At 38.4% G+C, this 27,818-nt stretch overlaps 1 protein-coding gene across 1 annotated transcript in view; it reads right to left on the minus strand.

Annotated features, from left to right (window-relative positions):
• LOC136828547 (uncharacterized) overlaps positions 1–27,818 on the minus strand; it is a 613,904-nt gene that overhangs the window by 326,798 nt on the left and 259,288 nt on the right. Inside the window, 1 exon segment of the mRNA XM_067086570.1 lies at positions 1,738–1,848. Within this exon segment, the coding sequence (XP_066942671.1) occupies positions 1,738–1,848 (111 nt within the window).

The raw sequence follows: 27,818 nt of genomic DNA on the forward strand, positions 1-27,818 counted from the left end.
TACCCCTATAACTCTGAAATGCATTGAGCAATTTCATCCCAAACTTAGTATACATATGACTTACTATCTAGAAATCACCACTAGGGGGTAAGACATCACTTGCAACAAAGGGCACCAAAGGGAGTGGGGGTGCGAAGGGCTGCCTTGAAATGGTTAAGCCCGTAGACAGAAATTTTATGAATTTATCATACCTAATTTCGGTACACATATGACTTACCGTCTGGAAAAGAATACTGTGGGGGGAAGACATCAGTGGCACCAAAGGGGGTGAGGTTGGGAAGGGGATGACAGAGAGAGAGAGTGTGAGGCAGAAGTGAGTGAGAGAGAGAGAGAGAGTAGAGGGGTGTTAGGGAAAGGGCAGGCAGAAGAGGAGAGAGAGAGGAAAGAGAGAGAGAGGCAGAGAGAGAGAGAGAGAGAGAGAGAAGGCCCAGTCACACTTTTGCGATTCAAGGACGCGCATGTCTTAATGGCTGGTTTTGGCGACTATCGCCATCATTCGCCAGCATGACGACAAATGACCGTTGGCAAGGCCGGACCTTGTATGTTTTAAACAGTTTAAAACTTCTGCCAACACTTGGTGCACGTCGCCAGAATTGGCGACGTGGTAACGATTCATGATGATTGTTTGATTGTTGGTGATTTGGTCATAATAACAGCGTAATGACGTCGTAATTAGCAAAATTTCGGTAGTTACTCATTGCGTCCTTGAATTGCTAAAGTGTGACTGAGCTATGAGAGAGAGAGAGAGAGAGAGAGTTTGTCAGTTATCATTCAGAGTTGTCTGGGCAGTGCCAAGGTTGGCCAACTAGTATATATATATATATATATATATATATATATATATATATATATATATATAATATATATATATATATATATATATATATATATATAAATATATATATAATATATATATATATATATATATATATATATATATAATATATATATATATATATATATATATGTATGTCTGTTTTATTTATAAATATATTTTCCTAATTTCTAAAAATTTTCTTGAACAGTAGCCAACCATTGCAATCAACACTTTTTTTAATTAGTACTAATATCTAATTATTTACAATTAGAGAACACCTTTCATTATTATATCAAACAGTTATTTTTACCAAGAGAAAAACTTTGTAGATTTCAAAGAAACGTAAGAGAGAGACTCACTCTGGCTGACACGAGACACTCAATCAAAAAGCTGATCATAATCCAGGAAGACGTTGCATGATACATCACATCGAAAACAGTATGGATACTACAGTTGCATAACCTGCTTTATAACTATAACATATTCTTTGCAGAAACCAACGTAATTTAGTTATTTTTGTCTAAAATGTGCGCGAGAGAATGCAGTTATGCTGAAAGCGTGTGGCATATACTGTACATTTTATATTCAAGGCAGAAAGTTTTGATTCCTACTCGTACTACCTGGTGGTGTGCCTTAGCAGTTCAAATCCTTAATATGTTTAATGAATCCCTCTTTCCGGATGTTGGTTTAACTCTCCATAAGGGTTTAGCTGGAATTCCTCAATGGCTGTTTCAGCTAATAAAGCTTCGTTGATGATGTCATTCATTTCCATTTCCGTTATTCACCTGTATCTTCTTTTTTATCAAACGGTTAACTACGAAGGTTAAACTACCCGCTTTCCGGATTTCAATTACAGAGAAATTTTCCTCTTTCCAAAAACTAAGGGAAAAAAAGAAGTATAACGAAACTGCTATACTTACCACCAAGAGCCTCGCACCTAATATGAAGATCAGCACCTTCGTTGATGGGACCAACGTATGTCCTCACCTCAACTCCAGAATCCTCCATTAGAACTAGGCGCCTTGGGGGCTCTTTAGTTAAAGAAGAATAAAAGTTATTATATTTCGTTTACAAGGAAAAAACAAAAGCAACAGATAAAATCTAATAATCACATCTGACTATTTTCTTTTCTTCTACCTTTTCATCTTCAGATCTCTGTTAATTGCATGTGTAACCTCCCTATCAAGACTAATCTGTTAGTTATTTACCTCTACAGAAGTAGAAGTTCTTATTCAGTGTATGATCTCTATGATGTTCCCTTCATTAAAAAAGAACATTCGAAAAATTTCTCCTCTTGATTTGTTCTTTGCACTATTCCTTTTTAATCAAACTAATTATACAGGTTCCATGGAGCCAAAAATCTCGAAAGTGTTATTTTCAATATGGAAAACTCACAAGAAGTAGATACTGAGAAGGGTGGAAATTATTTATGCACTATTGAATATTTGCTTCCGGGGTTTATTTGTGGCCTGCAAAAGTTATCAGTGAAACCGACTGTGATGTACAGGAAATAATGCATTACTTACAATGTGTTACTTATAATTTGGCCTTAATCCCGGATGGAAATACATCTTTTCCTTAATTCAAAGAAAATAATGATGAATATCTTAACGAAAAAATCAAATAAAGAAATCTTTATCTTTTGAGATACGATATTCTTCCATGCAGCTCATAATTTTTTTAAAGGTACATAAAAATACTCCTATAAGTGACTTCTAGCTATGGCTATAACATCCTTGATATATTTCCCTATAAGAGAAAACTTTGCGGAGTTATTACTCTACTTCTGAAACTAAAGGTCAAATCTTTGTGGTTTTTTAATCTAGTAAGAGCATTCTGAGAACTCTCCGATTCCAAATGTTATTTCACTGCTGAAGTAAATTTCTATAACCTTACTAAATCTCCTGCCTGTTTGAATGTCACGGGTTGACGAATCAGCTATCGTATCTCATCTGTGTTCTAAATTATCTTCATCAGCATGAATTTTCCTAAAGTTTCTTGTCTCAGTTCTAACAGAAAGCAGACCATAATCATTAATGGTTTTTTTCTGATGAAGACATCTATTATTATTATTATTATTATTATTATTTTTATTTTTGGTCTCACTGACATTATTTTGGATGTGTACATGGATGCAAAGTTATCCTTAATGCAGTGCTTTTGTCTTTTTAATATGGTTACTTTTCATTAGCTGAATCGTTGTTAGGAACAAATCTACTTATGATATTGAAATTGAAGACTAACAATGAAATGTACCAGATATGGAAAACTGTAATAACGAATCACTCTTGGTGGCTGTGAATAAAATAAAACATTACAACCCACAAAATGACAAAAAAAAAGTGAGAGAGGAAATGAAAAATTAATACAGGAGAGATGAACGTGAGAATAAAAAATATTATGCCAGAAGCTTGGCTCTTAAGGTGGCATCCCACAGTCAGGAATAAAAGAATTGTAACATTTTTCATTGCTTGGTTTTCTCGCTGTACAAAGTTATGATTTAAAAACGAATACGAAATAATAATAATAATAATAATAATAATAATAATAATTAATTCTAATAATAATGACATTAATTAATAATAATAATAATAATAATAATAATAATAATAATAATAACAGTAATAATAATAATAATAATAATAATAATAATAATAATAATAATAATACGTAGAGCATAGCACAGTCCACAAATAATGTTCATTGTTTGATTTTCTTTGTCGCTTTACTGCTAAATAATAATAATAATAATAATAATAATAATAATAATAATAATAGTAATTAATTATAATAATAATAATAATAATAATAAATAATAATAATACCGACCACCTGCTTCAAATATAATAATCACCTCCGATTAATCAGCCAGGCATCACTGCGTGCCTCCGTCATGATCATGAAGTTTATTTAGTTCGGTGGACAAGCCAGCCACCTGCCGTCACTTTGACCATTAAGACTGGCAATGCATTCGGTATTTGACGGCATAGCTCTTCTCATCTGACAAACGTTTTCACCCAGAGATATAGAGATTAATTTGCTATTTTATATAAATTTCCAAAAGAAATTGTAACGAATTATCATGATATGCAAAACCGAGGGTCTGGGCTTACACTCCAGTTTTGGTTTGACAGGAAACTTGCTTCATCTTATTTTTTTCAGTAAGGTACAGATCACTGTAGCATTGTAGATGATCAGAAATGTGTAAAATATCGTCTGAGTAGGATGACAAAAACAATGATGTAAGGATAACAATAGCAATGGTGTACGCATATCTGCGCTGGAGGACGCTTTCAGCGAAATCAGTTACTCATAATGTAACAATTTTTGAGATATGGCAATAGACTCGTACATTATAACAGAAAACAAATCATTTGCATAATGGGATATTAACAGACAATTTAATGGAAAATTAAATCATCCTGCAGTTTCATAATTATGGTTTCATGTCCAAGTGTGTTAAGTGATATATATATATATATATATATATATATATATATATATATATATATATATATATATATATATATATATATATATATATATATAAATAAATATATATATATATATATATATATATATATATATATATATATATATATATATATATATATATATATATATATATACATATGTGTATTTATGATTTTACCTGGGGAAATTCTTATCATGAGCCAGTCATAGACTTTAAATGAATGATTTCGTTACTTACCTCAATATTTTTATGTTTTACTGCTGTTGATTCAGGAAATTGTAAAAAAAGAAAAAAGAAAAAAAAAACAAACGACTGACCTGAGCTATGGCTCTACTCACAAGGCAACTGAAGCAAACATTTTGGGGTATGTTTAAAATTACGTATATTTACATTAAATGAACAATCATAAGATGAAAAGAACTAATCGGGCAGGCAAGGCCTGAGAGATTGATTATAGCTGTGAACACTTGAAGGTATATCCATTAATGTGACGATGCTGATTCACAAAGGTCAAGGCACAATCAAGGAAGAATTCGACGGGGGATCCCTCTGTAAACGGAGAGATTTACGAATTAAAGGCCAGTAAGGACACAGTAAAATATGCATAGGACAAGGCGGTGCACAGAGGGTACCAAGGATGCCTTGAACACACGATTTTACGTAATTGCTCAAACAGTGGAATTTTCGTAACACTGCTCTAAAGAGGCGAGGTTAATATGGGAATACTGGCACTTAGCAATGAAATTAGGAAGTATGAGGGGATAATTAAAACAGGGTCATTGAATGGAAAAACAACCTTTGCAACAGATCACTTTACCTTATAGAAGAGGTGGCTTCAACATGGGTAATGGTGGCGGAGGAGGGCTAAAAGGCTTCACTGGTAAGAACACTATGTCCCACTACAAGATAAGACCACACGGTAGGGGCATGGCACTCTGAAGTAGGAAGGAATGCAAAGGGAGAATGGTGTCTCGCTCATGTTCAGATAGGTCTCTGACTTCTCGTTCCTTCAGTCAGGCCCTTTAAGACCTCGGGTCAGGTATGATGATGCTTTCCTGATGCAGGTGGGTTAGTGTCGTTCCCTATGTGCGCGCATCATTTGAATCGCGGGTCACTGCGTGGTGATCCAATTCCAGGTGTTCCTAGGAGCCACACCTTTCTCTGAATCTGGTTTATTCTGCCTCTGGCCAGAAATTAATCTCCTCCCGGACTCGTGTTCTGTAAAACAAGGGGCTTCCCAGAGTCACATGTTCAAAGAGAGAAAGTGGGAGAGATATACAGAGTGCAATTAACAGATTTAAGGAGGGGCCCAGATTCCTTTTGCCCTTCCTTTGTAAGGCAGTACTAAGCAATGCATTGTATTTTTATTTCTAAACTTTAAATTAAGCGTTTGGTAGCTGGGATGCTCTGGAAGATGTAGCAACTCCCCATCCTAGTTGATATTTCGCATCTTCACTTGAGTGAAAATGTCTACTAAACCAAGGATTCAGCTGACAAATGTTTTACATTACTCTACTTTTCTCCTTAATGGCACTCATGTATTTTAATTAGCTTCAACTTCTCTGCTACGTATAAGATATTTGAAAAATTTACTTGCCAAAGCATCCAACATTTTACGTTAATCGCAGAGTGAAAGAAAAGATTTTAACATTAAATTACTTTTACTCTTCAACAGGAATTAGTTAAGGAACTACGAGTAAATTATCATAATTAATAAAATACAATAAATCATAAACTACTGTTATTTTACACAGGAACTGTTACAAATATGAGGAAGTTACTGTAAATATCAAAATACACTAACTTTAAATGATTTCCAAATCTTGAAAGAGATATGAGTAAATTATGTTAAGTACTAAAATGCAGTAAGCCCCAAGCTACTGTTATTCTTGAACAGGAACTGTTACAAATATGAGAAAGGATCAAATTTTAAAATACAATAACTGTAAGTGATTGCCTTAAGGCAAATCTTAAAATAGTCATGCACTTATCTTTTAGTAGTAATTATTACAAAGACATGCAGTTAGTTTACCTTGATGAGTCATTACAATGAAGTGTACATGGTCTTCGGTTAGGTGTTGCCATGTTACGTAAGTCGACGGCACAGTGCCAGACGTGGCACTGAGGTCAATGGTGCTCACAGGCATGAAGCTAAGTACAATGAAGTACAGACAAATATGTAAAGTACATGGTTTTTCCGAGTCAAGGACTCGGGATTTAAATTGCAAGGGAAATAACAAAGGAGACAAATGAGATTCCAGGATGAGTAATAATTGGTAAAGAAAAATGATGATTAATATGCCGAAATTAAACTCTTTAACCTATGAAAATGGTTTAGGATAAGTCTTTTGCCCAAGGGCTTCCAAGCAGTCAAAGGACACAACTACTCCGACAGGATTATCTGCCAAGTTGGCACTTATATGATAATACTAAATCGCTTTGGCATTTATGATTTTAAAACGTATCATGCTTTTATGGGCATGAGAGGGAAGTATGAATTTGAAATGTCTGTCGATTTGCACTCTGCATCGGCAGAGTGGGAAGTAAAGTAAATTTGAGCCTTGGTAAGACGTGAAAATATATGCAATGGGTGCCCAAAGGGAAAGGAGAGAAAGGAAAACAAAGGAAAATGTTAAAGGAAGAGAATTACATACAAGATTGTCAGGGAAAGAAACAGGCGAAGACTCAGGCATTCTCTTTCTGGATAGAGGTGCCAAAAACTTTGTAGGGTAAAAGGGTGGCACTGTGCCAGAGTTGCAATGATGCCAGGAGATCTTAGCAGCTCTCTTTAGGCTACCTGACGTTACCTACGCCTGGGGTTCCTGCTGCAGATCTCTTTAGGATGATGGTTCTCCTTGGTAGCGGGATCAGTCAAAGCGAGCCCGAGAAGGACATTGGAGTACCACCTGTGTCGGCTTCTTTGGCGGCTGGAGCAGAGGCACTTGTTACAGCCTCTACCCCAAGTCATTGCAGTTCCGTGAGTTCATCAGCCATTTGAGACATAGTAGAATTCTTACTCATGGTCGTGTCCCCGGAGGACCGGGAAAGAGAGGAAGAGGTCGTGGAGGGCTTGGTAGGCTCGCAGGTGACCATGACCACCTCAGACATGGGTTGTGAGGCTACACCTTCAGGCGAGCTTCTGCTGTGGTCGAGAAAATCCATCTCTCTTACGGGCACTGGTAGCGGAGCCTAGCCAGGAGAAGAGAGGGGATCCTGGTTGGGATCTCTTGAATGGAGATCGGGGGCGTGCTCTGGCACTGGCACTAAGGCAGGATCAGGCACTAGTGTTTGCTTTGGAATTTGCTCATCGTTCAGGATGGATCGAGCTTGACACTGCTTAGTGCACTCAGGTGGCACTGGCAGAGATTGTGAATCAAGTCTGGGATCTCCTGGAGGGAGATCTATTTGGTGCCTTGTGACTGGCACTGGGGCAGGGGAGCATTGAATACAATGGCACCTTTTCCTTTAAGGTTCCCTCCCAGGATCTGAGACACTTCTTCAGTACAGGGCTGATAGGTAGTCAGGACCTTTTCAATATGGTTGAGCCAGGCTTTAAGCTCTGCTTCATCCCATTTTCTTATGAGGGTGCCTATACTGCTGAGGGTTGAATGTGGAGAAGGCGTTGGTATGCTGCGCACACCTTGGGCTGCCATTGGAAGCTGATGAGCACTTTCTTTCTACCTCTCTTCTTTTTCTTTCTCCTTCTCCTGCCTTTCTGCCTCTTCTAATTTCTCCCGGGCTACTCTTTCTTTCTCCTTCTCCTGCCTTTCTTTCTCCTTCTCCCGCCTTTCTGTCTCCTTCTCGTGCCTTTCTGCCTCTTCTTGTTTCTCCCGGGCTATTCTTTCTGCCTCTCTTTCTGCCTTGGCATCATCTACTTTCTTGGACCCAATCCTTCAGGGCTAGTCCTAACAGTCCCATGTCCTTTCTAACAGACATGCAGAACTTGAAGTCCTCATTTTGCTGGGCTCTGGACGTCGTAGACATCTTGAGATAATGCTTACGTGGGCGTGACCCTTTAGATAATCAATATGTCTGAAAAGATTAAAATTTCAGGGCGTCTGAAAGACTCAGGGTGTCTCGAAAGGCTCAGGGTGTCTTGAAAGAGTCAGGGTGTCTGAAAAGACTCAGGGTGTCTGAAAAGACTCAGGGTGTCTGAAAAGACTAAGGGTGTCTGAAAAGACTCAGGTTGTCTTGAAAGGCTCAGCATGTCTCGAAAGACTCAAGGTGTCTTGAAAGACTCAGGGTGTCTGAAGAGACTCAGGGTATCTCGAAAGACTCAGGTTGCATCGAAAGACGCAGGGTGTCTGAAAAGACTCAGTGTGTCTGAAAAGACTCAGGGTGTCTTGAAAAACTCAAGTTTGCTCGTGATGAACTGGGTTCAATAAATCTAAAAGACTCAGGGCTGTTCGAATGAACAGGTTCAATATGTCTGAAAAGACTCAATATAGTTTGGAATGAACAGATTCAGGGTGTCTGAAGACGACTCAAAATTCGTGATGAAATAGATTCAATATGTCTAAAACACTCAGTTGTTCGTGATGAACGAATTTTAACGTCTCGAAAGACGTAATTTGGATTTTATTTCACGCAAAAACTTGGCCAGCTGTAGCATGAAGGTTTTTTTTTCACCTCATGGGACTTAATTCGTTCACAGGGAACTGGTTTGTTTGATTTTCATTTTGCCTCGTAGGACATACGTTCGAGTTCATGCACCGACTTGGCCGACTAACAGCGTGAATCTTAAGGCTTGGTTCAGGGAGTGTTTGCCCATTCCTGGAAATTCTTGGTTTTCTTGTGATAAGAAGTTTTTAGGTGAGTCCCGATATGTGCTAAGTTCGGGAACTTAGTGAGTGTCGTAACACTATTTAAAATAATAACCCCAACAATGTAAACCTTAATAAAAAAAAAATGCTTTGAGAGACACTGGGATATTAGCACCGAGGAGGTAAGGTTTATGTACAGATGCAAATTGGTGGTTTAGAAACCAGCTGTTTATAGAAATACACTTCTATGTATGTTTACAGGAGTGAAAAGTTCATTGCTGAGAGACGGATAAATTACAAAGTTATTGTATCTGTAAGTTACGCTGATAAATGCGTGTATTTCGCCAACAATAATAAGAGCCTTTTCCTGCAACTGGATGTAAATACAATATTTAATTCTACCATGCACAGGCGTTGTTTGCCTAGGTTCACGTGTGTATGAGATTACACTTCCTTATCTTAGCCTATCTCGCACGTGCCCGGAAAAGGGTAATGTTTGCTCAGTTTGATAGACACCTTGGTTTGTTGTGCCTGGCTCAATTACTGACAGTTCAAGGACATTTGGTAGGCACACCTGGCTTGAAGGGCAATGGCCAGTGTGGGGATTATCCTGAGACGACCACTTATACAAACTTATCATCTCACTTAGGCTTATTTAGAGGAACCCAAATATAAAGATTTTCTCTTGGGCTTTACGCAAATCTTTAAGCAAATGAAAGATCAACGCAAACAAGCAGAAAAAAACAACAACAAAAAAAAAGGCTCCTTATGCTTATGAATGAAATAGTGGGCAATTACTAAATGTAAATGTTTTGAATGAAACAGAATTTATCACGTGCATTGCTTTACAGAGGAATTTATACAAATGCAAATATGAAGCACTTTTATTTGCTCATAAGGCCTGAACAATTTTTGCACTTTTTCTGATATTTTACTCTGTAATAAAGAGTGATACATTTGCCAATGGATTCCTAACTACTATGAGAGAGAGAGAGAGAGAGAGAGAGAGAGAGAGAGAGAGAGAGAGAGAGAGAGAGAGAGAGAGAGAGAGAGAGAGAGAGAGAGTAAAATTCTTAACTCCAGCAATATGAGAATTTGCTGGCTGACCCACGTGGGCTGTAACAAGTGCCTAGCTACAATTCCAAAACAACAAATTGTCTGGATAACACAGGGAGGAAATACACACACTATTTCCTTTTTTTACAAAACTCATAATTCCCTACCTTGCCTATGTGAAAGACATGCAAGCCCTCATGCAGGGGCTGTAAACAGCTTGTGTAACATATACTAACTCTCTCTTCTCAATAACTGGGTTGCATGCATGTGCCTAATGTTTCCCTGTTGCTATTTTCAGTCACAATTTCACTTCGTATCTTAACATACAATAAAAATACTCACTGAGTGTATCTCCTTAACTGTGCGCTTGCAGATTTTCATCCTAAGGTTCATTTCTTGTCTTGCATCCAAACTAAACTCACTACTTGCTGATGATGCAAGTTGCAAGGGGAGTAAAGACTGTCTGAAAGTTGCCGATTTACGAGATCTAAGGCCAAGAGTTCGCCATTTTTACAATTTTACCTAGGGAAATGCTTATCATGAGCCAGTTATAGATTTTAAATGAATGACTTCGTTACTTACCTCAATATTTTTATAATATCTGACTGCTGTTGATTCAGGAAATCGTAAAAAAAAAAAAAAAGGAAAAGGGGGAATAAAACTGAGCTGAGGGCTCTACTATGAAGGCAATTGTAAGCAAACATTTTGGGGTATGTTTAAAATTATGTATACATTAAATGAACAATCAGAAGAAGAAATGAACTAATCGGGTAGGCAAGGCCTGAGAGATTAATTATAAAAGTGAACACTTGTAAGTATATCTGTCGACGTGACGATGCTGATTCACAAAGGTCAATGCTCAATCAAGGAAGCATTCCACTGAGGATCCCTTTGTAAACGGACAGATTTACGAATTAAAGGTTGTAAGCACACAGTAAAATTTGCATAGGACAAGACGGTGCATGGAGGGTACCAAGGATGCCCTGAACACAAGATTTTATGTAATTACTCAAACACTGGAATTTTCATAATACTGTCCTAACAAGGCGAGGTTAGTGTGGAAATACTGGCACTTAGAAATGAAATTAGGAAGCATAGGACGAGAATTAAAACAGTGTGACTGAATGAAAAGAACCTTTGCAACAAACCACTTTACTTGATAGAAAAGGTGGCTTCAGCATGGGTAATGCCAGTAGAGGAGGGTTAAAAGGCTTCAAAGGTAAGAATACTAAGGCCCCCTAAAAGATAGGACCATGTGGTAGGGGCATGGCACTCTGAAGGAGGCCGGTATGCAAAGGGAGGATGGAGTCTCGCTCGCATCCAGCTATGTCTCTAACTTCTTGTTCCTTCGGTCAGGTCCTTTAGGACCTTGGGTCAGGTATTATGATGATTTCCTCATGCAGATGGGGTTAGTGTTGGGTTAGTGTTGTTACCTTATGAGAATCGCAGGTCACCGCGTGATGTCCTCATTCCAGGTGTTCCTAGGGGCCACAGATGTCTCTGAATCTGGTTTATTTTGCCTCTGGCCAGAAATTAATTTCCTCCTGGACTCGTGTTCTGAAAAGGAAAGGGCTTCCCAGAGCCACATGTTTAAGGGAGATAGTGGGAAAGATATATATATTTAAGGAGGATCCATATTCCCTTTGCCCTTCCTTGTCAGGCAGTGATAAGCAATGCAATGTATTTTAATTTCTCAGCTTTAAATTGCTTAGTAGCTCAGATACTTGGGAAGATGTATATAGTATATATATATATATATATATATATATATATATATATATATATATATATATATATATATATATATATATATATATATATATATATATATATATATATATATATATATATTTACATGTGGGGCTTGGCTGATGAGTTTATTAATCAAGTAACGTAATTTATGAGGCCCTGAGTTGCGAAGGACACAAGTAACCTGTCATTTAAAGCTAAAAGTTAACCTCAAAGACAGACAATTACTTAATGGAATAAGGCCGCCAGCCGGGGAACTACAATACAAGGGATAAAGGGTTACCCTGCAACACATGAATTACATTAAACCCCCCTTACTTCCCAATTGGTCCCGACAAAGAAAGAATGTGTAGTTAGCGAGGAAATTACATGAACTATCGCCTACGTCGGACACAGTCAATTTTCCTTCTAATTTTTAACACAATGGATGTCTGTACTATATACTGTACGTAATTTAGTACTGGTAAAGGCTATTTCTCTTCTGAACAATATGATCTAGACACAAGGCTGCCTGAAATGCTGAAAATTACTAACTTAACTTTCCCTAATGCTTATTTACTGCACAGGAATAGTTTACACAGTCGTTAAACAATATTAATTATGCTTACACTAGATTTCATAAAAATAAATTGTTTATACCAATACCATAGATGGTGGCGAAGAGGGAAAACAAAGGAACTGGAAATACAGAAAGAGATACTAGCGAGTGACAAAAATTTGGCAAATTTCAAACTTACCGTTGACGTGGGTTGTTTGCGCATACAACAACGATCAGAAGTCTTGAAAATAGCCGTTGTCTCAGCACACTAATATCAATGAAACAGTAAGAGGGCAAGTACAAAGAAGTTAGTTACACCTCATGCGTGCGCATTCTGCGCCGGCAGGTCTCTCTCTGACCCGTCTCTGGTCAAAACAGGGCGGCTGTAGTGTCGGAGGCCTACGCTTCGGGCAGTCTGAAAATTTGGCAAAACATCGCCAGTCATAGAACAGGAAGAAGGAAGCTTTAAGACCACCTTCAATAGAGGTCACTTGGTGAAACCCTCCCTATGGGTTTAGGCCCCTAATGCTAACTATTCCTGCTAAAGACGTTATTTTTTTTAAATACCCAGCCTCCCTTAGCATGGACAGAGACGTCTTCCTGTCTTTGTTAGAACAATGTTCCTACAATAAAAGGGCATAGAGGGCGAACAGCAGAATATTTATAAAAGCTCCCCGACCCCCTTAAGAAGGCCTTCACTCCCTTTCGGGCGTGAAGGTCTGTACTAAGCAAGCCATTCACCTCTATTACTTTACTCTTCTCCCCTGAGCAGATTTGTCCCATGCAGTCTAACTAGCTACGGATCTACCTAACTCTAGATAGTATATGAGCTTTGATCACTTATATTACAGAATCCTAACTGTACTTAAAGGTGATTACGGTTATTATGTGCTACCTCCTATAATCATGATGTTTTAGACCTAGCCTAATGGTACATTCTATGGTATTCCCTAGCCTAACCTACACTAACACGACCGTAGCACCAACGTAAGGGTTAACGTACTAAGTAAATTACAAGGTTTTTCCAATACAATTGGTAATTATTGGTTAATACATGAGGTTTGCCTCATATGATAAATGCTTGCCTCACTGAGGTCTTAGGCCATGCGTGTCATGAGCGTAGTGGCTCTTTTCACCATAGTTAAGATTGTCTGATTTTAGTTACACTACTTATGTGATTACTGTGGCTTGATGGTAAGTGGAAGGGATAAGGTTACTACTCCGCTGTACTTAATCTGGTCTAGGCTATGTATGAGAAAAAGATCACACTGGCTACCTCCTCTGGGCAAGGGGCCAGGATCACTCTAAGATGGTAAGGCACTGTGCCGATAGGGCACTATTGCCAGGATGAGCTTATGGCTCTGCAACTACTGGGCTCTCTTCCGGCCCTTCTTCTTCTTTGGGTTCCTCCAAGGCCTGTCTGTCAGACCTAGGAGGTGATGAGGGCACCGACTCTAGGAAAAAGACAGAAGGGCTAGCGGGCGTGAAGTCCGGGGTAACTTCAGAAGCTACAGGAAGACTCCCTACTCAGGCTGCTGCGACAACCGAATCGGCGGGCGATCTCGGCCTCTGCGTCTGAGGAGGCCAGTTCCTGGTCTACCAGAGAAGGTGTAACAATTTGGTCCAACAGGGGTTCATCCTCTGGGGACTGATTTGGTGGAGGCTCTCCAGTTGCTAAATCCTGAATCTCCTGGAGGAGGATCTGTCTCATGATTTGGACCAAGCACAGGGTCCTTTTCAATTGATGGCTCAATATCCGTGCTGGACGGAGCGTGGCACTACTCAGTGCTCGCAAGAGGCACTGGCAGCAGTTGAGGGTCAGGCATGCCTGAAGAGGGGTCAGGAGGTGCAATACCTTGCGGATGGCTTGAACTTGGCTGTGGCAGAGATCCCTGCCCCAGCTGGAGATCAGAGCTGTAGTGTCTGTAAAAAAAACCATTTTCTTTAATGCATTATGTACCTTAACTCTTGGGGCATTCTCTCTTAACTTTGGGAACATTCTATGTTTTGAATGTATTGCGCCAGAAGCTGAGAAGAGCGCCATGTGTTTGGTTGTTGATACGATGTTGGAACAGTAACGGAAATAAAGTTATGTTGCTGGTAAGATGCTGCTGTTATTACGCCATCCTCCACACATAAAGCCTATTACAAATGGCGACGAGGATAACCTGTGAAGAGACGTCTGCAACAAAGTTATGAAGTGTCAAGAGCCTGTTCATCCAGAAACCTGGTTTGTGTTGGAGCCGCCAAGTTTGCATAGAGCCAAGGCTAGACTACGGTAGCCTTAGTTAGCCTACCCTACTGGATACGTGAGTAACTTTAGCCTAAGTTAGATTACTGGTGACGATGGCTACCCCGCTACAGTTAATGCCCTTAACAGCATTTTCCCCTGAGGAGTCTGCAAATGTTTCCCAGAAGTGGGCAGACTGGAAGGAGTCTTTTTCATACTATATACAAGGTAGTATGACAGACGATGCCCAGAAAAAAGCTATATTGCTTCACCAAGCAGGTATGGAAGTTCAGCATATTTTTAGAACATTAACTGTTGCTGGTGGTACTTTTGATGATGCAGTTGCAGCTTTGGATAACCATTTTATGCCTAAGAAGAATGTTGCATATGAGAGGCATGTTTTCAGGCAAGCTTGCCAAGGTCCATCCGAAAGTATGGATGCTTACTTAACTAGGTTAAGAAATTTGATTAAGTCGTGTGAGTACCTTGCAGCTGAGGTCAATTTTAATTTAAGGGATCGGATCATAGAGAAGTGTTTTCTAAGAAACTAAGAGTAAGGTTTTTAAGGAAAGAAACCTAACATTTTAGATAATATTGTGGAGATGGCAAGAGCTCATGAAATGGCTGAGAGCCAGGCTAGGCAAATCGAAGAGGATTCTGTTAGGCCTAGGCCAGATAATCTTAAAGTGAATAAGTTATGTTATCAAGCCCATGTTAATGGTACATTTCAAGGAAAAAGAGGAGGAAGCGCAGGAAATTTTGTGCATTCTAATAGGCTGAGAAATGGTAAGCCTAACTTTAGTGTAAATCAAAATTGTTGGCGATGTGGTCTGCAAGGTCATTGGCATAATGACTGTGTTGTTGCCAGGGATAAGGCATGCCAAAGGTGTGGTAAGATCGGACATTTGGCCCGTGTTTGCCGGTCCAACCTCAGTAGTGTTTCTCATACAAATTATGAGTCAGAACATAAGCCTAAAGCGTCAGTGTCACAACCTGGAATGAAAAAGTCCAGGGGAAGAAGTGGCAGTTCTGGAAATTATTCCAGAGGCCTCAGAGGTCATTCTGGGCCAAACCAGCATGTCAATGTTGTCAAAAGATTCTCAGAGTGAAACTTTTTATGATGATGATCACTATGAGGATCATTATTTGTTTAATGTCAGAGGCATTTGTGAAACATCTACTTCATTTAATTTTAATGTTAGTAACATGCCTATTAAATTTATGATTGATTCAGGTGCTACTTGTAATGTTATTACTGCAAGTGATTTTGAGATGTTGAGTAAGTATGTATGTTTAAGAAACTGTAATAAGAATCTGTATCCTTATGGTGTCACAACTCCATTAAAGGTAAGAGGAGAATTCAGCAGTAAGATTGAATCTCCATCTGGGAAAGTTTGTGTGGAGGCAGATTTTATTGTGGTAGAGAAAAATTATGTCATTGATGTTAATTTACTTGGAAAAAATACTGCCATAGCACTAAATATGTTAAGGATTGGTGAGGATGTAAATGCAATAAATACTAGTACTGCATGTGATAAGTATTCCAGTTTGAAAGTTAAATATGAAACTTGCTTTTGAGGTCTGGGTAAGTTGACTGATTTTTCATTGAAGTTACATGTTAACCCTAATGTGAAACCTGTAGCACAATCTATGAGAAGAATTCCTTTTAATATTAGGGGGCAAGTGGAAAAAACACTTGATGATTTGTTGAGTTTGGATATCATTGAGCCAGTACAGGGACCTACTGAATGGATATCGGCTCCTGTATTCATCCCAAAGCCTGGGAATAGTAAGGAATTGCGACTCTGTGTTGATATGAGAAGAGTCAATGAGGCTATTTTGAGAACTAGACATCCAATTCCTACTATTGATGAATTGTTGATTGATATGAATGGTGCTGTTGTTTTTTCTAAACTTGATTTCAAGTGGGGTTTTCATCAAATTGAGTTAGACCCTGAGAGTAGATATTTAACCACTTTTGTAACTCACTTGTTGTTTGGAGTTAACTGTGCTCCTGAGGTTTATCAACATATTTTACAACAAGTATTACATGATTGTGAAGGAGTTAAAGTGCTAGCAGATGACATATTTGTGTATGGTACTAATGTCAAAGAGCATGACAAAAGGCTGGAAAAGGTATTGGCAACATTGTGTAGTAGAAATCTAACTATGAATCCAGACAAATGTAAATTTGGTATGGAAAAACTAGTATTTATGGGTCATGTTTTATCAAAGAGAGGCATTGAACCTACTGATGACAAAGTCAGAGCCGTAAACGAGGCTAAGAAGCCTAAAAATGTAAACGAGGTTAGGAGTTTCCTTGGTCTTGTAAATTACTGTGGAAGGTTTATAAATAATCTGTCTACTGTTGAAGAACCATTGAGAAGGTTAACTAGGAAGAATGTAATTTGGCATTGGGGAAGTGAACAGGAACATTCATTCAGGGAATTAAAAAGGAGACTTACTTCTGCTGAGAGCATGGCTTATTTTAATCCAGTATTACCTACTCAGGTAATCGTAGATGCTCGTCCAATTGGACTGGGAGCTATTTTAGTACAGAAACAGGATAATGGATGTTTCAAACCTGTAATTTATGCCAGTAGATCTTTGACAGATGTTGAACGTCGGTACTCCCAGACAGAAAAAGAGGCACTTGCCGTTGTTTGAGCTTGTGAAAAGTTTAGATTGTATGTTTTAGGTATTCGTTTTGAGCTAATTAGTGATCATAAGCCACTAGAGGTGATATATTCTTCTAAGTCAAAACCTCCTTTGCGTATTGAAAGGTGGGCTCTAAGACTGCAGCTGATGCATTGGGAGGACTAATGCAGCTGATACATTGTCGAGATTGCCCTTATCAGATATTCCTAAAAGTAATGTAGCTGAAGAATATGCTTACTTTATTGCCAAAAGTGCAACACCAGTAGCCTTAACTACTAAGGAAATTGAACAAGAGTCTGGTGTTGATGTTGAGTTGAGTAAAGTCCGTAAGGCTATCAGAAATGGTGATTGGAATGAGGTTCCAGATTTTAAACATGTTAAAGGTGAAGTATGTATTTTGGGATGTTTACTCTTAAGAGGTCAAAGAATAATAATACCTAAATCTTTAAGAAGGCAAATTCTTGACTTAGCTCATGAAGGCCACCAGGAAATTGTAAAATGTAAAAGTAGACTAAGACAGAAAGTGTGGTGGCCAGGATTAGATAAAGAAGTGGAACATTATGTAAGAAACTGTAAAGCATGTTTGTTAATGAGTAGTAATAATAAGCCAGAACCCCTGAAACCTACTCCTTTACCTGATAGGCCATGGCAACGCATTGGTGTTGATATATGTGGACCTTTACCAACTGGTGAGAGTTTGTTAGTTGCTGTGGATTATTATTCTAGATGGTTTGAAGTAGGAATACTGTATTCGACTAGTACTACCAAGGTGGTAAGATGTCTTGATCATTGGTTTACATCTCATGGTTTACCAGAGCTCATTGTAACTGATAATGATGTGCAGTTTACATCTGCAGAGTTTAAAGATTTTGTAAGGGTAAATGGTATTCGTCACAGAAAAGTAACACCTTATTCCCCTCAAACTAATGGTGAAGTGGAGAGACAAAATAGGTCTATTATGAAAGTTATTAGAACAATTAGAGCTGAAGGGAAGGATTGGAGAAAAGAGTTAAATACTTTTCGTAAAGCTTACAGATCCACTCCACATACTGTAACTAATGTTAGTCCTGCTGAAATCATGTATGGTAGGAAAATTAGAACAAAATTGCCTGAAATGTTTTCAGATTATACTGGTTGTGATGATGACATTAGAATAAGGGACCAAAAATGTAAAGAAAAGGGGAAAGAGTACTATGATAAGAAATTCTATGTAAAAGAGGGACAAGTAAGTAAAGGTGATTTAGTAGTTTTACAACAAAGTAAAGAAAATAAATTGTCACCAAATTTCTGTAGTGAACCTTATAGAGTCATTGAGAAAAAAGGTAATAGTGTTCAAGTTGAGAGTACTGAGGGAATACAAAGGAGGAGGAATGTTGTTCATATGAAAAAAAAAAAAAAAAATTTGAAAATGAAAAAGATAAGTTTGAGTTTTGGAATGATTATAGTAATGATGTTGGTGAATTCAGTGATATTAATGAATTCCATTTTAGATCTGACAATGATGAGTTTCATGTAAATAGTTCAGTGTCAGGTCAGGAACAGCCAAATGTTAATTCAAATGATAATGCTACAACAAGTAGACCTACACCAGGTGCTGATATTGTTGAAAGAAGGTCTACTAGGGTAAGGAAACCTCCTAGATATTTGAATGACTATGTGAGGTAATGAAGTTTTGTGCATACAGTATGATGTCATTTATGCTGAGTTGCTGTTGAGTGTAAAATGTTTTTCCTGTTGTCTTGTAAAGGAAAAGGGCCTTGAGTTTTTTACATTATTTTGTAGCATAGGTGTTGAGTTTGAATGCTCAATAAGGGAAGGATGTAGTGTCTGTAAAAAAACCCCATTTTCTTTAATGCACTATGTACCTTAACTCTTGGGGCATTCTCCCTTAACTTTAGGAACATTCTAAGTTTTGAATGTATTGCGCCAGAAGCTGAGAAGAGCGCCATGTGCTTGGTTGTTGATACAATGTCGGAACAGTAATGGAAATAAAGTCATGTTGCTGCTAAGATGCTGCTGTTATTACACCATCCTCCACACATAAAGGCTATTACAAGAGCCTCTCGGAGAGCCTTGCTCGGGGGCGTCCACTGGGCGTTGCTTACTTGGGCAGCGCTCCCAATTTGTGGAGTGGCCTGTCCGCTGACACATCCTACAGCGGTACTGCTCCTCCTGAACGTCTCTTCGGGGAGAGGAAGAACCTCTTTGTTGGCTGGCCCTTCATGAATGGAGAGAGCTAGGCTGAGAATTGTTTAGTGTATGCCTTCCACTGGCCACTTCGGTGGGTGGAAGGTGGGTTTTTGTCTTGATCAGGTTCTCCTACAGTCTTGGCCTCTGTAGAGGAGGTAGCGTGGCTGTGAAGTGGCGTTAGTGAAGGGCTTCCCCAGAGAAGGTCCCGACCCAACAGGAAGACCACTCCAGGCAGAATTCCACCCACCACGCGAAGGCGGTGGGGTAGCGTGCCCCAAGATCTCGTGACCTGGAGCTTGACTGTGGGAACGGAAATGGTGTGACCCTCTATCCACTTCATCTCCCACCAGGTTTTCTCGTCAACCATGGCACCAGCTGGCACTTGGGCCCTGGAGATCAGGCTAATGTCTGCCGCAGTGTCTATTGTGACCGGAAGGGTCACAGGCAGGCTAGAGCCCTTAAGATGGGTCAACAAGATGAACTGGGTCTCCAGTCTCTCGGGGTAAAGGATCTTTTGCGGCCCGGCTGCAGAGAATGAGGTGCTAATGAGGTTGACGAACTTGGTGGTGGGGACATGATGTGGACAGGCCGGATGTCCAGCACTGTAGTGGCCGGCAGCAACACAGGATTTGCACTGGCCTCTTGTAGGGGCTCGGTGACCTGCAGTAACTCTTGGTGGAGAGGATTGAGTGGATGAAGATGGAGAGGAGTTCTGGCTGGTAGTAGGAGGCTGCTTGTTAGTGTCTAGTTTGTATCTGCACTCAGCTTCAGCGTGCCCCACCCTCTTACAGTAGGTGCACGTAGGCTTGCTCGGCAGTCCATTCTTCGGGTGAGTTGAGCTTGAGAGGTAACCTGGTGGCACGATGTGTCGCTGAGATGTGCTGTGGGAGTGGTTGAAGGTTTCCCATGAATCGGCCATGCGGCAGGCTTCCATAAGAGTGGTGGGTTGCTGATCATTCAGATATACAGCAAAGGGTCCAGGCACACATTAATAAAGGTCCTCCAGCATGGTCCGATTGAAGAGGTCCTCAAACGTTGTGCAGGACAAGGAGTCGAACCAGTGGGTACCAGACTGGGTCTCGTGATAGGCCCATTCAGCCCAGGAACAGCTGACTTCCTTGGCAAGACCTCGGAACCTCTGTCTCCATTTCTCCGGGGTTATTTCGTAGGCCTTCATAATGACTCTATGCACTTCAACCATGTTGCCTCTCCGGCTCTTCTCCAGCGAGTGAAGAGCTGCCTTAGCTTTTCCCTCCATGTTCTTGGCTAGTACTAAGGCCCTCTCTGTCTCGGTGGTGCTGTAGTTATCGAAGAGTGCCTCGATTTCCTCCAGCCATGCTTCTGGCTCATCCTCAGTCCACTTGGGGATGAGGGAATTAATGCTCGAGATTGGAGCATTTGGTGCAGCAGGTGTGGGGCTGGAGGCTTGCTGTCTAACCATAGCTTCGGCATTTTCTCTTCTTGTTCTTTCCAGCTTGAGCTCCTTTTCTTTGATGGCTAACTCATGCTGTCTTCTCCTTTCTTCTCTTTCGTCTTCTAGCTGCCTCTGTTCAGCTTCATATGCCCTCCATTCTTCTTCATACCTCCTCTGTTCGGCTTCATACGCCCTCTGTTCTGCTTCATAATTCCACCGTTCGAGTCTTTCTTCATTCTCTCGCTTGGCCAAGTCATCCATCTGTTCCTTGACCCATATGGCGAGGTCCAATCCAGTGAGACCTGCCGCCGTCCCCAGCTCCATGAAGGCTTTATAATTCTCTGCTGCCATGGCTCTTGTGGGGAAGGGCGTCTATCTGGGTCGACTGGACATACTTGGGCAGCAAGGAAGTGTCCCTTCAGTGATGTGGCACCTTTTCAATAAGGTGGCAGGTTAGGTACCAGAAGGACTTTCTTCTGTGTTCCTTTTGTCTGGTTTTTGTTCTTCTTTTCTAGTTTGCTTGGTGGCACTATGGTGCCAGTGCATTCCTAGGAACCCTTTACTTGAGTCCAACTAGGCTATATTTAAGGAAATGCACTCTACCCCAGCAGAGTGTAACAAATCAGGAAGAAAGAAAGGGGAGGTAAGAGACAGAGAGAGAGATGTAAGCTATTCAGTTGATGGCAGTGCTTCAGATTAGTGGCACTGTGGAAGGAAAATTGAATTGTGGTTGCTTATGAGACCTTCGTGAGTGTCTGGTCCCAGTACTTGCTGTGCTACAACCCCCTTCTCCTGCAGAGGGGGAAAGGCTACATTCTGTTTAAGTCTGGGTTAAAGACCTCACTCGTGACCGACAGTTTCTAACTATAATTAATCTTAACTTGTCCTCATCTATTTGTGGGACAGAGGTGTTTCTGGTTATTTGATTTAGTTAAATTAATTATCCCGGTGTTGGCCCGAACTTTCTTTTGAAGAGGGTCATGTCCACTCAGTTACGTTGCATTGAATGCTTACTTGAATATATGAGAGAGAGAGAGAGAGAGAGAGAGAGAGAGAGATTCAGCTGCCCAGTTTGTGCTGCCTGAGAAAATTTAAGTAAAATTTTTATAAGTGCACACTGGCAGGGTTCTTATTTGAAGATACGTCATCTTGGGCTCCCTTAGGGGCTTGGGTTAACAATCGCAACTTTCCCGGTAGCCCGAGATGTGCGTCATACTCTGAGGAGTTATGATTAAAATTATACATTCTTTTCTTTATATTATTTTTTACGCCAGTGGATTTGTATAGGAACTTGTTATACCGTATATTTCTTAACAAAGACCTATCATTCCCTGGTGAAATTATATCTTGCTTTTATCTATTGTATGGAACCCTATCCTAGTCTCTATCTATCGAAGTCTATCTGGCTAAGATTTTGCGAGGGGGATTACTCTGCACAATGATGTAGTCCCGAAGTGACAATGAGGCAGAAGCTAAAAGTGACTGGCGCACAAGCCAATCACACAAACAAAACAACAAAGGTTTTAAGATGGCGGACAGGAAGCAGACAACAAAGGTCCCAAAATGTCGGGCGAATCCCGTTAGCACAAACAAATTCAAAACAAGTGCGGCAGGAAGCAACTCGGCGGATGAATACACTAATCTCGAGGCGCATTTTTTTTTTTAATTGAATTACTCAAAACACTCGAATTCATCTCACAAAACGAACGAAGCAAATTCAGGAATACAGATTTACTCTAAATATACCAACAATGCAAAGGATTTTACATTAAGGAGATGGAAAACGAAATTACTATGAGCTACGCTTTTTCTCTTTTTATTTCTTGCACAGCATTAATGCCATCCGCTGCTGCCACGCTTATCAAGGAAATGGATTCGTGACATCCTGACAGGACTGAATTTAAGTTACTTAAAAATGAAAACTATTATGAAATTAACTATTGCTGTTCGTTTGCTATTTTAATGACATGGGATTTTGATATGATTCTCGCTATCTGAACACTATCTTATTAACTCCGTCTCGCTCGATCGAGGCTCTTCATAGGCGGACGCGGTTACTGCTTTTGAAATTTAATGAACTTCGCAAATTTTGTTCCCTACCTAAGAGAGACACGTTAGGCACACTTCCTCCGTTCTTTGTCGTGCAGTAGTTAACTCGTTCAAAAGTCAATATCATGCATTAATCCTTGGCCGTGGAAAATAGCAAAATATTAACAATGACGCAATAACTCGGCCCACGACCTTCGCTGGAATGCAGAACCCATGGTATCTGAATGCGGCAAAAGTGCTTCTCTTTAAGATTTTGCATATTGTTAATTATAACTGCTCTCATTGCACACTTTCCTAACTACGCTAATTTCTTAATTATAACTGGTATTCTTATTATTATTATGCCTTGTGGTGTCTCCTTGTTTGGAAGAATAGCATAAATTAAATATTTGACTTTTCTCTTTGGAATTAATGTGTAATTAATTTTTACTCCAGATTCTTTTCTCTAAATTAATTAGATCCTAGGCCTGATCGCCAATGTTATGTGTAGGGGCTTGGCTGATGATTTTATCAATTAATTAACGTAATTTATGAGGCCCTGAGTTGCCAAGGACACAAGTAACCTGTCATTTAAAGCTAAAGTTAACCTCAAAGACAGACAATTACTTAATGGAATAAGGCCGCCAGCCGGGGAACCACAATACAAGGGATAAAGGGTTACCCTGACACACATGAATTGCATCAAACCCCCCTTACTTCCCAATTGGTCCCGACAAAGAAAGAATGTGTAGTTAGCGAGGAAATTACATGAACTATCACCCACATTGGACACAGTCAATTTTCCTTTTGCTTCACGTAAAGTTTTAAAACAATGGATGTCTGTACTACTATATATCGTACGCAATTTAGTACTGGTAAAGGCTATTTCTCTTCCAAACAATGGGATCAAGACACAAGGCTGCCTGAAATGCTGAAAATTACTTACTTAACCTTCCCTTATTCCTATTTACTGCACGGGAATAGTTTACACAGTCGTTAAGTAATATTAATTTTTCTTACAATAGACTTCATAAAAGTAAATTGTTTATACCAATACCATAGATGGTGGTGAAGAGGGAAAACAAAGGAACTGGAAATACAGAAAGAGATACTAGCGATTTTTCAAACTTACCGTTGTCGTGGGTTGTTTGCACATACAATGGACGATCGGAAGTCTTGAAAATAGCCGTCATCTCAGCACACTAATATCAATGAAACAGTAAGAGGGCAAGTACAAAGAAGTTAGTTACACCTCATGCATGCGCATTCTGCGCCGGCAGGTCTCTCTCTGACCCATCTCTGGTCAAAACAGGGTGGCTGTAGCGTCGGAGGCCTATGCTTCAGGCAGTCTGAAAATTTGGCAAAACATCGCTGAACTTAGAACAGGGAAAAGGAAACTTTAAGACCACCTTCAATAGAGGTTACTTGGTGAAACCCTCACTGTGGGTTTAGGCCCCTAATGCTAACTATTCCTGCTAAAGATGTTATTTTTTTTTAAATACCCAGCCTCCCTTAGCATGGACAGAGAGGTCTTCCTGTCTTTGTCAGGATAATATTCCTACAACAAAAGGGCATAGAGGGCGAACAGCAGAATATTTATAAATAAATAAATAAATAAATAAATATAGACTGTATATATATATATATATATATATATATATATATATATATATATATATATATATATATATATATATATATATATATATATATATATATATATATATATATATATATATATATATATATATATATATATATATATATATATATATATATATATATATATATATATAATATATATATATATATATATATATATATATATATATATATATATATATATATATATATATATATATATATATATATATATATATATATATATATATATATATATATATATATATATATATATATATATATATATATATATATATATATATATATATATATATATATATATATATATATATATATATATATATATATATATATATATATATATATATATATATATATATATATATATATATATATATATATATATATATATATATATATATATATACATACATTATACACACATATATATATATATATATATATATATATATATATATATATATATATATATATATATATATATATATATATATATATATATATATATATATATATATATATATATATATATATATATATATATATACATATTATATATATATATATATATATATATATATATATATATATATATATATATATATATATATATATATATATATATATATATATATATATATATATATATATATATATATATATATATATATATATATATATATATATATATATATATATATATATATATATATATATATATATATATATATATATATATATATATATATATATATATATATATATATCTATATATACACCTTCGATACTTATATATATATCTATGATATATATATATATATATATATATATATATATATATATATATATATATATATATATATATATGTGTATATATTACTAGTTATACTGGAAAATCGATTCTGGGTGGAGAAATCGCTGAGAATTCTTTACATTATACCGTATTTTATTAAAACATCTGACTAAACTGCCTGATTAAGGCAACTCCGTCGACGAACAAATCAAGAGAAATACTATGGTTTAGGGCCTTCCTCATGTGGGGGAAGATTACGTAAACTCATGGGTTCTCTTAATTATAATTACATAATAAACACAGATCAGAAGAATGACGAATTACTGGGCAGGTAATAATAAGGCCCTGCTAAATGAATGAATCCTACACAGGAGAAATATTCTTCGCTGATGATGTCTTCATAACAGGAACACCGCAGAGGGTAGATTAAGGGGTGGTATAAGGCCACTGCACATGGGATAGAGCTGAGAGTGTTTCCACAGCTAGAGCCGATTTGCAAGATATGCAATATGGTTACTTGAAAAAATAATAAGATGCTCAGAGGGAACTGAGGGAATGCACAAATGGTGCCAAATAACTCAGTTCAACACTAAATGCATAATTACGTTAACATTTGATGTTCCAACACAAATTACTGAAGGTGACTACACAATGGAAATAGAAAATAAATGAGACAGAGAAATAACAGGATCTTGACTGTCTAAGAAGCCTTACTTCTGGTACATTACCTTCGTCAAGACGACAATGTCCTCTTCCAATAGGGGAACTGATGCCGGAGGACGGAATTAAGGGATGCCACAACAAAAGTATACTAGTTCAAACCTTGGGGTCGAACACGTGGAGGGTACAAGGGACAGGCAAAGGTAAGGACATCTGTCCTTGGTGGAGTTCTGAGTGCTTCTCTCTCTCGACTGCTGTAGCATGGTCTATTTCTAACCTCTGGGAGTTAGGCTCTGGCATCCAGATAGGTGGTGCAAAGGTCAATCTGTTCCTCATGTCTATAGCAAGCACATGGCATCCAGTCAGGCCTTGTGGAGAGGTAACACTGCCCAAGAGGTGTGGCACCAACTTTCTGATTTTCGGCTCCTCCCTTGCCCATTGTCTTACACCGTCGAGGACGGAATCTTTAAAGGTCGCCTGGAAACAAGGCCTTAGGCAGTGATTTTGAACAGAGAGAAGGATTAAAGGCTTAACCATTTTGGGAATGAAGGAGAGAGTTGACGAAGGGGCGAATAAAAACCCACAGTTCTAGTAATTAAAACAATTGAAATGAATTTTATTTCTTAATCTGTTACATTACGGATGTAAAGACAGGTGAGGTTGCTTGAAAGAAGTTTCTTTTGTTGCACCTCCCCAACCAAGTTAGCATTCACATCATAGATCAGGAGAGAATGATTACCAGCAAGCAAACTCACTTAAAGACTGACTTTACTTCTCTCTCACTTTCCTTTGGTGTCCTATATTTTACTTACCTTTTGCATAGCAATTAATTTCAAGAGGCAAAAACACCACCTTGACATTTACGTTAACTCAGAATAAATACTTGCTGCTAGAATGACATATTCTATCATTAAATTCCTATTACATTAAAACAGCGTATGATGAAGGTCAATCAAAGTATATTCACAAAGTAACAGTATAGTTTAAAATAATGAATTAATGGTAGATTAATTCTAGAGGTACTTCATGCACTCTTAATAATAACTCAAGTACGAGTTTTGCATACATGCAGTTAGTCTGCCTTGAAGAGGCATTACAATAAAGTAAACGTGGGCTTAGTTAGGTGTTGCCAGGATACTTGAGAGTGACAGTTCAGTGCGGCTTGGGCACTATAAGCACAAAAAGGCGAGTGTGAGGATCAAGTTTTATTACAAAATAAACAAAAATGATAGATGACAGATTCAAGATAATCAATGACTGTTAAAAAAGATGATGATAAATATGCCAAAACTATTTTCCCTTAGCCTATGGAAAATGGCTAGGGTCATTCTTTAGCCCAAGAAGGCCACCACAGGGCGAGACTCCTCTGGCAGGATCATTTTCTAACATCTAAGAAAATGACACTGATCCAAGTTGGCACTCATGGTAATACCCAATGGCTATGGCATATCTTACTTTAAATGTATCATGCTGTAATAGGCACGAAAGGAAAGTCACAGGACTTATAAAATTGGAGTATCTGTCAATGGCACTTTGCATTGGCAGAGGGAATTAAAGTAAAATGTGGGCCTTGGTTAGGCATAAAATAAAAGTGAGTAATAATAAAAAATAAGGAAAGGGAAATGTTAAAGGAAAAGAATAAATTACAGAGTTATAAGGAAAATAAATAAGTGAAGATCCCTGACATCCTCTTCCGGACAGAGCTGCCAAGGACTTTGTAGGATAAAGGGATGGTACTGTGCCAGTTTGGCACAGGTGCCAGGAGAGCTCAGTGGCTCTCTT

Source organism: Macrobrachium rosenbergii, chromosome 43, assembly GCF_040412425.1.
Source record: "Macrobrachium rosenbergii isolate ZJJX-2024 chromosome 43, ASM4041242v1, whole genome shotgun sequence".
Lineage (NCBI taxonomy): Eukaryota > Metazoa > Arthropoda > Malacostraca > Decapoda > Palaemonidae > Macrobrachium > Macrobrachium rosenbergii.